Source organism: Poecilia reticulata, linkage group LG1 (genome assembly GCF_000633615.1).
Source record: "Poecilia reticulata strain Guanapo linkage group LG1, Guppy_female_1.0+MT, whole genome shotgun sequence".
Lineage (NCBI taxonomy): Eukaryota > Metazoa > Chordata > Actinopteri > Cyprinodontiformes > Poeciliidae > Poecilia > Poecilia reticulata.
Genome location: NC_024331.1, coordinates 25,218,754 through 25,233,508, shown reverse-complemented (window position 1 = coordinate 25,233,508; position 14,755 = coordinate 25,218,754). Strand labels below are relative to the sequence as shown.

General features: G+C 42.1%; 1 protein-coding gene across 1 annotated transcript in view; it reads right to left on the bottom strand.

Moving 5' to 3' along the window:
- Positions 1-377: 377 nt before the first annotated feature.
- Positions 378-14,755, bottom strand: part of prr36a (proline rich 36a) — a 30,879-nt gene continuing 16,501 nt past the window's right edge. Inside the window, exons 4-8 of the mRNA XM_008417344.2 lie at positions 9,536-9,720; positions 7,061-8,787; positions 5,291-5,900; positions 993-1,321; positions 378-836 (exon numbers count right to left, since the gene is read on the bottom strand). Coding sequence (XP_008415566.1) covers positions 378-836; positions 993-1,321; positions 5,291-5,900; positions 7,061-8,787; positions 9,536-9,720 — 3,310 coding nt within the window. The remainder of the gene's footprint in view (positions 837-992; positions 1,322-5,290; positions 5,901-7,060; positions 8,788-9,535; positions 9,721-14,755) is intronic.

Sequence of the window (14,755 nt, the reverse complement as noted above, 5' to 3'; positions counted from 1 at the left end):
GATGGTATAAGACAAAAAGTAAAAAAAAAAAAAAAAAACTGCTTTTCCTTCTCCCAATGTGCAGGGTGTTAGTGCTGTCAATCAAGCATGTGTACGTGCCGTTTATATTCTCCCCCCTTTTCTCTGTTATGCTGCAGTTGGTTTACCACAACAAATCCTGTCATGAATGCTCAGACTGGTAGATGAATGAATTTCCTAGAACGTTAAGTTGTTTCTTTAGCACATTTAGCAGCACATACATCAGGTAGATTAACAGCGCTAGGACCCTCCTCCTGGCACAGATTGGTTGTTATTTTCACAGATTATCCATCTCACATTACACCATCATGACACCTGAATAGGTTTAATAAATACGTAAAAACAGTCACACTGCAGCCTCAGTGATGCGTCTCCAGCTCCACCACCGTCCACTCGCCCTGCGGCGAGCTGCCGGTGGCCTCGGGGGAGAAGCTGCTGACGGAGGTGACGGTGGCGGACGGAGGGGTGAGCGGGGGCAGCAGGCTGGGCCAGAGGCTGCTCTCCAGGGGGCTCAGGGTGCCCCCCGCCCCTCCAGGCAGCAGCAGCAGGGAGGAGCACCCGTCCCCGTTCAGCAGCAGCGTCTGGTTGATCAGCTGCTGGACGATGTCCACCTTCTTCCCCCAGTCCAGGTCGAGGGGCGGCGGTCGCTCCGGAGACGGCCGGTCAGAGTCGCAGCTGGGACACATCTGTTCGTGTGGATCCGGTCCAGGTTGGGTCGGGTCTGGATCCGGGTTCTGCTCCGGCGTTTCTTCGTCTTCGCTGCTCTCCAAGGCTTCATAAATGGTGCAGAGTCCAGACGAGGGGGACAGCAGTGCAGTCTGGGATTTGTTGGATTGCTGCAGCTCTTGCTGCCACTGCATGATCTGCTGCCTCTGCTGCAGCTCCTGCTGTTGCTGCTGCAGCTGCAGTTCCAGATCTCTCCTCTGCTGCTGCAGCAGCTCCTCCTCTTCCTCCTTCCTCCTCTTCTCATCTGCCTTATTCCTCTTTATTTCTTCTTCTGCCTCGTCTTTCTTCTTCCTCTGCTCCTCCTCCACCCTCCTCTTCCTCTCCTGCTCGGCCTCCTCCAGCGGCCGGCTCTGCTGCGCCCGGCGCTGCTGCAGCTCCAGCAGCTGCCTCTGGTGCTGCTCCAGCCTGCGCAGCTGCGGGCTCAGCGCCTGCTGCCCGAGGCTCCGGGGCGGCAGGTCGGTGCAGGTCAGCTTGGGCGAAGCGGCGGCGCTGATGACGGGTTTGACGAGGTCGCAGAACGTTCTGGGGTAGGACGAGTGATCGCGGCGGTGAGGCTGTGGGATCGCCGCAAAGCCTGCTGGTGACAGGAAGCAGAAAACGCCTCAGATGAAGCGCAACAACCAAAAAATGTGTTTTTATCAGTAATCCAGTTCAAAAAGTCAAACCGTTTCATAACAGGGAACAAAATGATTGTTGGTTCTCAAATTCACCATTTCAGAAAACGATACACTGCAAAAACAAAAGGATCTTAAGAATTTTTAGTTGATATTACAATTATTTTAGTACTTAAATTGAGACAAAAACGTTAAGTTTTTCAGCAAGATATGAGAGCTTTATAATTGAAGTTTTAAAAGAATATAGTTATACCATCAATTATTTAAATTAAAATAAGAAAAATCTTATAAGTTACATAATCTGAAAACTAGTCATTTTTTAAAATAAATATTCACGATCAAAACAAGCTGAAAACTTATCTTGAAGTCATTTTTGTTCTAAATCAACTGTATTAAAACATTTGCAGTACAAACTAGACAAAATACTTGGTAAAATTTTGTATTTTTGCAGTGCAGGGAAGAAGAGGCAAACACTGAAAACCTTACCAAGTATTTTGATCTAGTTTCTAGTGCAAATATGTTAGTATTAAGACAAAAGTTCAAAATGACAAGATGTAAAGGCTTAAGGAATTTACGTAAAAACAAGCTTGCAAGTTACTTATAAGTGAGTTTTGTCTCATTTCAAGTGTACCATTTGTCTAGGAACTAGACAAATACTTAGTAGGATTGTGCTTTTGCATTGTACTCATGGTTCTTTACACTGCAAAAACTCATTCGTACAATTGAAACGACGCAAAACGCATGTAACATTTCTGGATTTTTTACTTATATTTTTCCAATTTAAGTGAAAATCTAGGAACTTTTAGCCTTAAAAAGCTTGTATGTCTTGCTGTGAAGTTGCTTGTAAGTTATTTTTTGTCTTATTTCAAATGCAACATATTTGAAACTAGAAACTACACAAAAATTGTTGGATAGATTGTGTTTCTGCAGTGTACCACCACTATGAAGCATGGTGGTGGCAGAGTAATCCTCTGTGGTAAACATGATGAGTTTCACTTTTTGAACTAAATTGCTGAAATAAATTAGAGAAACATCTGTTGAGCAGCATAGAGACAGACCACAGCTGTGTGAGGAGCAGCAGAAAGATGCACTGCAAAAACAAAATGTTACCAAGAATTCTTGTCAAGTTTCCAGTGCAAATATGTTAAAGACAAAAATAACTCGACTTTCAGCAAGATAAATATGTTTAAGTTGATAATTATTTAATAGACAAAAGTATTAGATCCACTAGTAGATTTTTTTTCACTTTTTTTTTTAACCTATATTAGATTATTACTATTTTTTTTACAGAAAGCAAGCTTATATATCTTGCTGGAAAGTTACTTTAAGTGTACTTGTATATTTGCAGAAGAAACTAGACAAAAATACTTGGTAACATTTTGTGTTTTTGCAGTGGGTGAAATAAAGACGGTCGGTCCTCATACCGGAGGAAAAAGTGAAAGGATTGTGAAGCCAAGCTCAAGAGTTTTTCCGTTTGCCTACAGCCCCAAAACAACCAGCAGTAAACCGTTTTATTTCCTTACTTATATAAACAGAAAACTGTATTTTTGTGCAGCAGTGACGGAACAAGCTCATCATTTACTCAGAGAGCCAGAGTGAGGCGATTGGGGGTGGTCAAGTGTTGGGAAATTTGTGCAGAGAGCAAAAAGTGCAAACCTATTTTCTTTTCTCAGAAATGAGACCCAGAAAAGAAAGAATTTAGTGCAAAAGAAGCCAAACTTCCTGTATATGCAATCAGCCCGGTGAGACGTGGACACCCACAGAGACGCTCTCAACGAGCCCAACAACAAATCACCCGTGTGTAAAGTTCAGTTAGTCCACCTTGGATGCATGCAAAAGCTCCCCCATGCACAGACAGACATACAGGGAAGCACAAACAGCTTGGCTTCAGCTGGGAGACGCTCACAGCTGGATTTCATTTCTGCACACAAAAGCCCCAGAGCCGAGCTATTTGGCTGACCCTGAAGACATCATCCCATCAACATGAGGTGCAACTCGTTGTGCAGTGGTGACATGCAGAAGCTCAGTGCAGCAAAACAAAAAACAAACCAACAAGGAGGCATAACAGCAACAGACCCAAAGGGAGGGAAAAAATTACAGTTCTGGAGTTCTGTAACGTAGATCCTGAGGCAACCCGGTCCGGTGGAGCGAACCGTCAGCCGCGTTCTTCTGGTCGCAGGTCGGTGGCGTCTTCAATGTGGTCAACGGTTTTGATCTTCAAGGTTTTACAGGAAAGTCACAACTTGTGGAAATGAACATGAATACAAGTCGACGTGCAGCAGCAGCAGCATTTGTTCAAGACGTTTTATTCAGCAGAGGATATTTAATTCACTCATTGTAGAAATGCTTTTTACATAGAAAACCCATTCAGGCATCAACAGGTGGAGAGTTTTCATGTAGGAAACGACAAACCAAACGTTTAACTTAACCTAGTCGGTTTAAATTCTGTAAAAATCACCTTTTGCTTCACTGCACTGATGTTAGGAGACGAGTTTTTCACGTTTGACGCATCAAAAAATGATCGAGCATCAACTACAGGAATGCTGTTACAGCATTTTAGAAAGTAAAGTTTACATTTTTATTTGAATTCATTTGAATATTTTAATGCGTTTCTAATACTGCATAAAAAGGCTTAAGTGTGAATGTGACTACACACTGCTGGTCAGCTGGCTGATGCAATATATCTGCATTTTTCCCTTGCAAGACCAACATACGTGGTTTTTAGTGAACAATGGCATAGAAAATAACCACTTATTAAAGGGCAAGAATGTTTTAAAGACTGAAGTAAGAAAACCAAGTAGCAGGAATAATTGTTGCAGTTACGCTTTAATTCAAAGGTGTCCAACGTGTGGCCCGGGGGCCAGTTGCAGCCCCTGAACCGATTTATGTCGGCCCAATTGCAATTTAAAGAAAACACACATCTGGCCTGCCAGCACAGAAGGCTGATGAAGATGGACTTTATGTATAATTATGGAGTAATTACTAACTTTAAATGTTCTTAGTCATCTTTAGGTACAGGACAGTTAAAACCAAATTGGCTGCAGAATTTGCAAACTGTCTTACTTTGAATAAGACGAATGTGCAAAACCCCTTTTTTCAGTTTGAAATGAGACATGCATTTAAAAAAAGGTCTTGTTTTCTCTTTTTAGTATTTCATTTTGTCCTGCAGGTACTTTTAAGTTAAAGATATTGGACCATGTAAACTAAACTAAATAAAAGCAGGTGATTATTTTAAAGATTTGGTTCAGAAATACTTTGATTCTGTTGCATTTTCACTTCATTAACAAACATCGATGATCCCACACAAAAATTCCTGCAGTGGAATTTTCTCATTTCAATAACGGTACAGTAAGAATACATGATGGTAAAAAAATCTAATCTTTATTTAAAGCTTTAATGTTCATTATTCCAAAGGAAAAGGAGGGAAGAAGTTGGTACAATCATAAGTGCAAAAAGACTTGGTTAAAGAAAAGTACCTATATATAGTAAGAGCAGCTCCAAAACAGCAAACAGTCTTATTAGTTCTGCTTATTAAAAAACATACAATGATAAATGTGCATGGAAACGTGTTAAACAATTCATTCCACAGTTGTTTTGATATGTTTTTACTGTAAACAGACGAGTCACATCCATGCCACATAATTCTGCATCAGATAAAACGGACACCAAAAACCCAGCACACGTCGATTAAAGGTAGACGCACCAAGCTATTGCACATACAGGAGTTACTTAAGCCAAATGCTCCGAGTTTAAATATGACAGAGGAAGTGCCAATGCGGTCTGCATTCTTTTTTTTGCTCTCTGATTTTCATCTATTCAGGTCTGAATACATCCACCCCAACAGGTTTATACAGACAGGAACTATCACTACGGTGAAGAGAGGAAGCTGAGGGGTCAAAGGTGAGTTAGCGAGCTCTGCTACTATACATTACCTGCAAAAGAGTCCTCAGTCTTTTCACAGATAGCTGAATAGTACGGGGGCTGGATGTCTTCTGCGATTTCCTCTGGATTCGCTGTGGCCTCTTCAGATCCAGGCAGTTCCGTCTCGACGCGTTCGGCCGCCTCCGCTTCCTGCTGCTTCCCACACTCGATGTACTCGGCGGCGCAGCGCTGCGCGTCAGGCTCCGGGTTGAGGCACGGCTCCTTAGCCTCCTCCGGAAGCTCTTCCAGGGAAAAGATGCCGGGGCTCTTGATGCAGCTCTCGCCGGTGGACTGGGCGTTGGAGTTGGAAGCCGTGGTCACGGAGTCGAAGTTATAGGATGCCAGTGAAGCTGCTGAAGGTGGAGTGGCTTCGTTGGCGTCAATATTTTCCACTTCCTCTCCCTCTTCCACGGTGGACAGGCAGCGCTGGGGCAGCGTGTCGAAAGTCAGGTTGCAGACTGGCAGGCACTTCAGCGATTCGTCCAGCTGAGCTTCTCCCTCCGTGTCGCTCGCCTCGTCTTCCGTTACAGAGGAAGAGGAGGGGTTGGACGTCGGCGCCGTCGAGGGGCCGCCAAGAACTTCATCAGCAGGTAGAGTTTCAGGTTCAGCTTCTTCCTCCTCCTGGGGATGCAAGTTATCCATTACTTAAAGAATCTTGACTTCACTTAATTGATGAGTTTTATTAAAGAGTCATCTTTTGCACGAAGAAAGTTTACAGTCTTTCCATAGCATGAAGGGTTAAAATTAAGTTTTAACTACAGGTGCAGTTTTTTGGCTGATCTTTAAAAAGCTTGACCTGCTGACTGATTTTGGCCGGTTCAGTTTTTTACATTGTTTTTGTCTGAAATGTCGCTACAAATAGCAAGAAACTTTGTTAACTGCAAATGTACAGAGATACATGACCTGGTCTGTTTGTCAAACCTCTCCAAGGGAGAGCTGAAGAGGACAGTGGATGATTTTTAGACCTTTGCTGACATCGATAAGGTCAATAGGTAAAATTGGCTTCACCTGAAGGCAAAGCCGATCACCAGTCTCCCAAAATTTAGGAAATCTGCACCAATAAATCAGTGCACCTCTAGATTTTACATCATTTTGTGTCAGGTGTATAAAACACTGACTGAAAAAAAACGAACATTGTGGTTCTCACATTAAATGCAGACATATTTATAAAATGTAACAAAACAGGCATCTCTTAGCCTGCTGAATGGAAAATAAAAGTTGAAAAAATGTGAAACAATTGCCCACGAACAGATATTCAGTCTGTGGATATTCCTAAAGTGTACATTTAAAAATAAATATAAATGGTTGAGAATTTTTTAAAAAAAGTGAACTTCTACTCCTTTATGTTTGAAATAAAAGAATGTTAAAACTGGCGACTGCCCTCGAAAATCAATCTTGCTTATTGCGACATTGCTACACTTTTTGCATTATGTCGGCTTTATTTTTATCATACTAGTAATTTTTAAATGATAAGTTGACGCTGCTCCGTCATAAAGCTAGGCTGAATGCGCGATATTAAGGTAATAACTTAATGAGCTTAAGTGTTTATATTTCAAAATAAAACCGCATAAAGTGAATTTTATATCCCAAACCGGACTCTGGTTTGACCGTTTCTCTATCCCCGCCATCTTTAACTCTCCATTAGCTAGCTCCGCTTAGCGATCAACAGCGGTGCCTTCTGAGGCCAAACTACAACACTGAAAGAATGTCTAAACGGACGTTATTAGAAAATCGATTTTAACTAATTTTAATCCAAAACCATTAATCAACAACATCCCTACCTCCTCCTGCTCTCCTCTCCCCGCCTGAGCGTCCTGACAGTCTCCGTCCGGATGTGAGGAATGCGCCAAAGCTTCAAAAACGTGAGCTGGGAGCTTCCCTTCCTGGTTCTGGTCACCCTGGTCTCCAGGTAGGACCATTTCCGGGGCTGGACCCGCCGGTTCCACGTTCTGAGGTTCGTTTGGCACCGATGAATGATGGCAGACATCTTGTTGTTCAGGAGCAGAAGGTGCAGATCCGACGTCTAGCCAGGTCTGCGCTGCGGACTGAGCTAAAGCCTCGCAGTTTGCCGAGGCTTTAGATTCTTCTGGAATGAACGGAGATGCGAACGGGTTGGGTTGGTCCCACTGGGCCGCTGGGGCGGAGGGCAGAACCGGCGGTGGCGGCAGCGGCTGCAGAACCCGGTTCAAGTTATCCAGGTTATCCTCCGCAAAGTCGTCCTCATCCGCGTTTCCGTAGCTTTCCAGTCCGCTCTCCGTCACGCCTTCGCTCGCCATCTCCACGTCATCATCGTCCTCATCTTCGTCCACGTCGTTGTCGTGCCTCGGTCTGCGCGGCTCGTCGGTCCGCTCCGAGCCCACTTCCATGTCGCACACCCGGTCGCTGTCATCCTCATCTTCGTCTTCGAACTCGTTGGCGGGAATGTCGGGAACCTTCTCGAAGTCTGGGGAACCCGCCGAAGCCAACTCCATGTCGATGGCTCCTTTGAGGCTGCCGTCTCCGAGGTCGTCCGTGCTCTCCGTGCCCTCCAGGACGCCGGGCGCGCTCAGCTCCGACGCCCCCTGCTGGCTCCCGCTCACATCCTCAGAGTCCAATTCGGAGACCAAGGCACCTCCAGCTTTCCAGGCGGCCCTGCCGACCGGCCCGCCTGACCCGGGACGGGACTCTTCGGTCGGCTGTGTGGTTCCGCTCATTTCCGACACAGACACCAACTGGCTTCCCTCGCGCTCCTCCTCATCTTCCTCTTCGTTTAGATTAACAATGCCAGCCGCAGCGGCGCTTGGTTCTGTTGGGTTGACCGCAGGTGTAGAGGCGGTTTGATCCGTTTCCTGAGGGAGGCGAGCAGAAGAAGAGGCCACGGTTGGTGATGAAGGCTTGGCTGGGGAAGAGAGCTGCTCTGGCTCAGGAACCGGCGCGGCACAGCCCTCAGATTGTTCCCGGAAAGGAGGAGATGTTGGTGGCGATGTCGTGTTGATGGGTTGGGCCACCTCCTCTGGTTCTGCAGCTCTTTCCTGCTGGGTTTGGACCTCTTCTACAGCAGAAACCACAGCCGCTGTCGTAACCTCGGTTACGGTGTCTGCTACCTGAACAGATTCAGCTGCTGTTGCTGAAGGAGCTGCAATCTGTGGATTGGCAACAGACGACGCGACTTTCGCAGCTTTCTGTGTGAAAGGCGAGGCGGTCTGAGTCGGTTTGTTGGTTCCGCGTTTTGCTGCGGGGGTCGAAGGTCTGCCTGCTGGAGAAGCGGGTGGAGTTCGGCCAACCGGCGGTCTGGTCGACGGAGGGTAGCGAGCCGTGGCTGCAGGTTTCTTCGTTTGGGTCGGTTTTGCCACAGATTGAACTTTGCCTTGCGACGCTTTAGGGTCGGCTGCCTTGGTTGCTGATGGAGCAGAGTTTGGTTTCACTGCAGTTGTAGTTTTTGATGTTTCCTTCTTTTTGGCCACAGGTGATGCTGTTGGTGTTGAAAGGGGTTTCTTGGCAGCTGCAGCTGAAGGTGGTCGACTAACATCTGGTGTGAAACAGGCAAAACAGTTTCATATTTACAGAAAAAAACTTTAGCAAACACTATATAAATACATGTACAGTTATTTTATATTAGATTGGAAAGCATTAATTTAAATTCATAAGATGGTAAAATATTTCCTTTATTAAGGTGGAACTGTTTGGCCATAGTGATCATTGTTGCATTTGGAGGAAAAACTTCTGATTTCAAGACGTCTCTCATCGTTATTATGGCATTTCGTAAATAGAAATAATTTTGCCAGTTCCAACTAAACTAAAACAAGATTGGTCTGATTTAACTTTAGACAGAAAAAAAAATTCAAGTAAACTTATGGCTTACTTAAAAAGTACTTTTTTATGAATGATTCCCCTCTAGTCATTTAATGGACAAATGGTGATAAATATTTGAAGCTTTTCTTATTTTACCAATTCATTTATTGACTTTTTGCAGGATTTGCCCTGTTTGCCACATAAATCAAAAGCAAATCACTAAAGCGGGGGTGTCAAACTCCAGTCCTCGAGGGCCGGTGTCCTGCAACTTTTAGAAGTGCCTCTGCTGCACCACACCTGAATAGAATAATTARGTCATTAGCAAGGCTCTGGAGAACTGAGGAGGTAATTAAGCCATTTGATTCAGGTGTTTTGTACCTGTGGCACATCTAAAAACTGCAGGACAGCGGCCCTTCAGGACTGGAGTTTGACACCCCTGCACTAAAGCAAAGAAAAACCTGCTCCACGTGACATGACCTCCTCACCTTTCTTAGCAGGAGGATTTTTATTCAGCTGTGCTGCTGAACTCCTGCCAGCAGATGGCGGTGCAGCGGCTCTTGAAGCTGCAACTCTTGAAGCTGCAGTGGTGGAAATCTTCGTTGTTGCCGCAGCAGCAGGAGGCTTTGAAAGGGTGGATGTTGCTCTAGATGTTGAGGGACCTGCAGCAGGCCTGAAAGGAAATAAATCCGTTTTTTTAAACCTCAAATTTTAAATAATAAAATTGGCTAATGGGATTTCTAAGTGCTTCATTTGGAGTTCAAGCAAAGAGTTGAAAATTTGCTGTATGTTTGAGTTTTGAACTAGTAAGAAATCAAAACACTTCTAATACATTGATAAATGCAATGTGAGAATTGGCAATTAAAAAGGGGGAAAAAATGGTTAATTTAATATTTAACGTAAAAACCACATTTATTAAGCATCATTAGACTTTTGCCATTTAAAAAAGGCAACAAAGGAAAAAGTTGTAAACAACAAAACCAGTGTTCCACACACGTTTTTTTTATCCATCTATGCAAACTTGATACAGAAAGACTCTAGATTCAAACCCATGACCGTCTTGCTGCAAGGCAACAATGCAACCAACTACACCACAGTGCAGGCCTTAAACCTACCCAGTCCTGAAAAGTAATAAAAATCAAACTGTAAACTTCAGAACTGCATGGAAACTATGCTTTTCACTGTATTTTACTACCAAGTCTGACATCGAGTTTCTAAAGTCCTAGACCTCAAAAACCAGTCCCGTATATTTCAGACATTTTTCTAGTTTAACGCATCTGATGCAAAGTAATGGTTTATTACTAAGCCTCTGCAAAAGCTGGCACGCTGCGGAGGAAAATGCTGTAACCTATAAAAATATATTTAGTCTTTATTACCTTTTGGCTGAAAGGCTTTAAGATTTTTGTCCTTCAGAGTTTCACTCTGACTGAACAGAGTCTTTTCTTATTACCATAAACAAAAAGTAATTCAACTTCCTGAAAATGCAGCTTTTTAAAATCTATAAATATATTAACAGGAGAGCCAAATTTATTCACTTTTGATGTGCAACAAACTGCAACTTTAAATAAAAAAAATCAAATGTTTTCTGGCAGAACAATTGTCTAGAATTGATTATTTGAAGAATTAGTTAATTGGAAAATAGCTCAAAGTTGTAAGTGGAAGTCCAACTTTCCTTTGGCAATGTGCTAGAAAAACAACAAAAAGAGTTTGAATATAGTCAGGACTTTTTTGATGCATCCACTCAAAAAAGGTTCTGTATCCAAGACTGAAAGTTCATCATCAGGAACATTTGCGTCTCATACTGATGAGATCGACTGTCTATCAAATGTAGGTTGCCCTCTTTTTGAATTAGAAGATGGTAAAAGGTTTCCAGAAAACTTCTCCCATTTATCAACAGGAAGTCATAGGCCTGCAAGTAATTATGATCCATGGCATCATTTTCCAACCAAGTGCACCAACTTTGCTTCAGAAATTGAGTGATCGATAACGATCCGCATTACGTTTCCTTTGACTGTCCGCTGATGTGGAAGTTGCAGCAGGAATAATCTGGGACAACACTGACTTTGATGGCTTTTAGCGGGGCAGCATGCCTGCAAAGAGATGCCGCTCCCACATTACAATCAACCATTACAATGACCGTTTGTTCCTCCAAGATCAGACAACCACTGTACAGACATGAAGTCAGAGCGGCAGCATTTTCTAATTGGCTGTCATTAGACCGTAGAACCGGACTTTAGCTTGGCCAAAACCGCTCAAAGCCAGTCTGACACGGAGCTGACCTCGGCCTGCAGCCAAGGAAATAGCAGAGAGACGATAAAACAAAGTCAATAAAGAAGAAACGGCTTTAAAGAAAGTGGAACCATTGATGTCCGTCACGTTCGATTCTCTTCTGAGAGGCAAAACTGTGATACAAAGAAGCTGTAAATAAATATAGACAATAAAAAGGTAAAGGTGGCATTACTCACTGTAATTAGTGATGCCTTCCTCACATTTTACCCAAACAAAAATGCATTTACTCTGAACTTAATCTCTCCAGAACGACAGTTTAGTCCTAAATAATGCTGATTGTAGTAAATTTCCCCATCAATTGCAAGAAGATCCCACCAAATTTAGACACCATCTGCATGAGTCGCTCCATCAGACCAAGATGCACCAAAGACATTGTAGGTTTTTTAAAATTTCAACTATTCTGTGTAGCAGGAGTACTACTTATCGTTTGCACCAGTTTCAATGTATTCCTGTGAAAGTGAAGCCATATATACCCATCAAAGGTCTTAGGGTAAAGAAAAGAAGAAAAGTGATTTATGTGCTTTAGCTACACGTTTGTCTTCTCCATCAACCCCAAACTGTCCAGAATCCTGCAGCTCAGCTTAGATAGCACTAAAAAACACAAACACACTCCAATCCAGTCATCTCTCCATTGACTTCCCATTTGTTTACCAATTAAAATGGACTTTTAAAAGTTTTAATTGGTCTGACCCAGTCTTCTTTTACTGATCTCAGCATTCAAAGAGCCGTAAGGAGCACTGTGCCAAATACTGCGGTAATTATCTAAAGTAAAAATGTTTGGGTGCTCCCGACTCGACACGTCGAGTGAAGCACACTGGATGTTTTGGGAACAAAATAAAGGCAAAACCATGTAAATAAAAAATAATAAAAGCAAATCGCCTCTGTTGTACTTGATCATTTTAAGATGATATTTAGTCATGGTCAGTCAAACTTATCTGTGTGTGTCCATTTTGTAGTATTTTTGAAATATGGCCTCCTCTCTGGGTTACACTTTGAAACAGATTCAAAGTCCTTCCAACTTTCAACAGAAAGTGCAACATTAACAGGCGTTTACTGAATTAAGCTAGGCTACGTCACACGAAAACAGCGGTGGTCACACATCTGCTAACAGCAGAGCTAATCTTTCCATTTAGCACCTTAGCTAACTTTGAAAATGTTTGGCACACTTGGCTTGCCATAAACTTTTTTTTCTGGACAAATTCTAAAGCGCTAATTTACTTTGCCATTTTATAAACTTTCAGTTGAATAAAGGTCGACGTCTGTGTTGAATTTGTCAACTAGTTAGATATTTATAGTCATGCTCTTATTTTGAAGAGGGTGAAAATGTAGCAGTTCCATTTCCTCGACTCAGAGTTTCTTCCCTCCCCCAACTATTAAGATGTAAATAGATACAATTTCAAAGTGGATTATAGAGCACAAACTAAGTTTTATTTATACTTGAGGGTTAGTCTGTTAGAGGCAGATTTAATTTGGATTCAAATTAGCGTTAACATTCACTTCTGCCAATTACTTTGTTGGTGAACTTCTTTAGTATTAGCATAGCTAATGTTTATGATTAGCGTTTCAGGGTTAGCGGCGATTAATTAGCGGTGCCAACTAAGCATTGCACAAAAACACAACCGAGGCTGCCACCCCGTTTTTTGGCATCTGGTTTTTGTGTTTTGGAACATAAAAGGCTGCAAAATCATCTAGTAAAAATTTAAAAAGGAGAAAAACATAAAATGGGGACAAAATGAACCATTCGTACATATTTTGATCTGCCAATTTTCTTTACATGATTGATTTAAAACTGACTGTATTGTGGCGAAAGTGTTATTTTTTATCTCCCCCATTGGTGGAAAACAAAACAATGATTTACTTGAGTCTTATTGGACTGTTGAAAGCAGAAGTCTGCAAGTAAAACTCCTGGTACAAAGTAAAAGGACATTTTAAATTAGAATGACTAAAATTAAAAAAAAAAAAGAGTTAAGATTTAACCAATCCAAAATCAAAGTTTAGACTGTCAAATTGCCACGTTTTCTTCTTTTGTTTACATTTTTATCCCATCATCTAATTTTACTAAATAGAAACAAGATGACCACCACAAAACTAACCCCGACATCTGGAAGGACCCCGATCTTTGGTGAACTTGAACCCAAAGGCATCATGTTATCGCTTCAGGAAGAGAAATAATTCAAAGCCTTAATCTGATGGCAGTGAGGAAAGACTCGCCAACGCCGGCTGTCCGCACGCGGCCTGCGGGTGTTGACTGGCGCTTGTGTTTTAGTATAGATTACATTTCCTGGCGGCAGAAGGTTCAAATCAATGCAAACCACCACTAAAAGGAACACAATCAGCCTCACAGTCATCTATGAAACTTTAATGATAAACAGCAGGTCCTGAATGACCAACACTGTTGACAGCCTGACAAATCATAGGATTTTTTTTCTGAGTGTGTTTACAAGAGATGACATTACACTTCTGTTGTTCACAAAACAAAGCAACCACATCAATTTGGTTGCCAATTATTAAACGCAGGAGGAGCATTTTAAAAGCTAAAAACCATTCATCTGTGACTGCTGTGGTTTTACTGGAAGGATATAAACCAGTTAATTGGTTTTCCAAACTATTAAACTCCTGATAAATTAAAAGCAGAAAATATGTTTTTTGTTTTGCAAATAAATTGCTTTCTCATGCTTCAGCGCACGCTAGATATTCAAGTGTAACGCAGAGCCTTGTTTTGCTTGTAAAGCGTCCAAAACCAGCAGATTTACTCTGTCCTGAGAGCAGCACACATTCTTGACGCTTGTGTGGGTGATCTGTCATCTCCGCCACAAAGACTGAATGCCTAAAGCGGCTCAGTGGAGAGTTCAGAGGAAGCTCTGCAGCCTAGCAGCAGCCAGGAACTCGGGGTTGGCTCTGCAGCAGAGGAGCAGACTGGAGAAACTACAGCTTCAGAGAAAATGTAAAAAACAGGAGGAAAAATCCAAAATATATTGCTGTGGTTTAGTTGAATTTACACTGTTCATAAAAAAATAAAAAATAAAAAAAAAAAGAACACAATGATTAGGGCTTCAACCAATTATTGTGATTATTGATTATTCTGACGATTAAAAGGATATAAAAAAAATTGGCACTCATTTTAATGTCTAACCTTTTATATGAATGCATTAAAAAAGCAAATCAATAAATTTAACTGGAATTCTATAATTATCTGGATGCATCTGGCTTATAGAACAATATTAATTATTATTATATGTGTGGACTTTGTTAGTATTAATCTGTGTCTTTATTTTCTTATTTGCTCCAGTTTAGCTTGCATTAGCTTGTGCTATGTTAAGTGTGGAACATCTTTCTGATGAAAAATCAATAAAGTTCAATTCATTTAAAAAATGCTAATAAATAAGTTTCTCTTTTAAATAGGAATTATCTTTATGTCT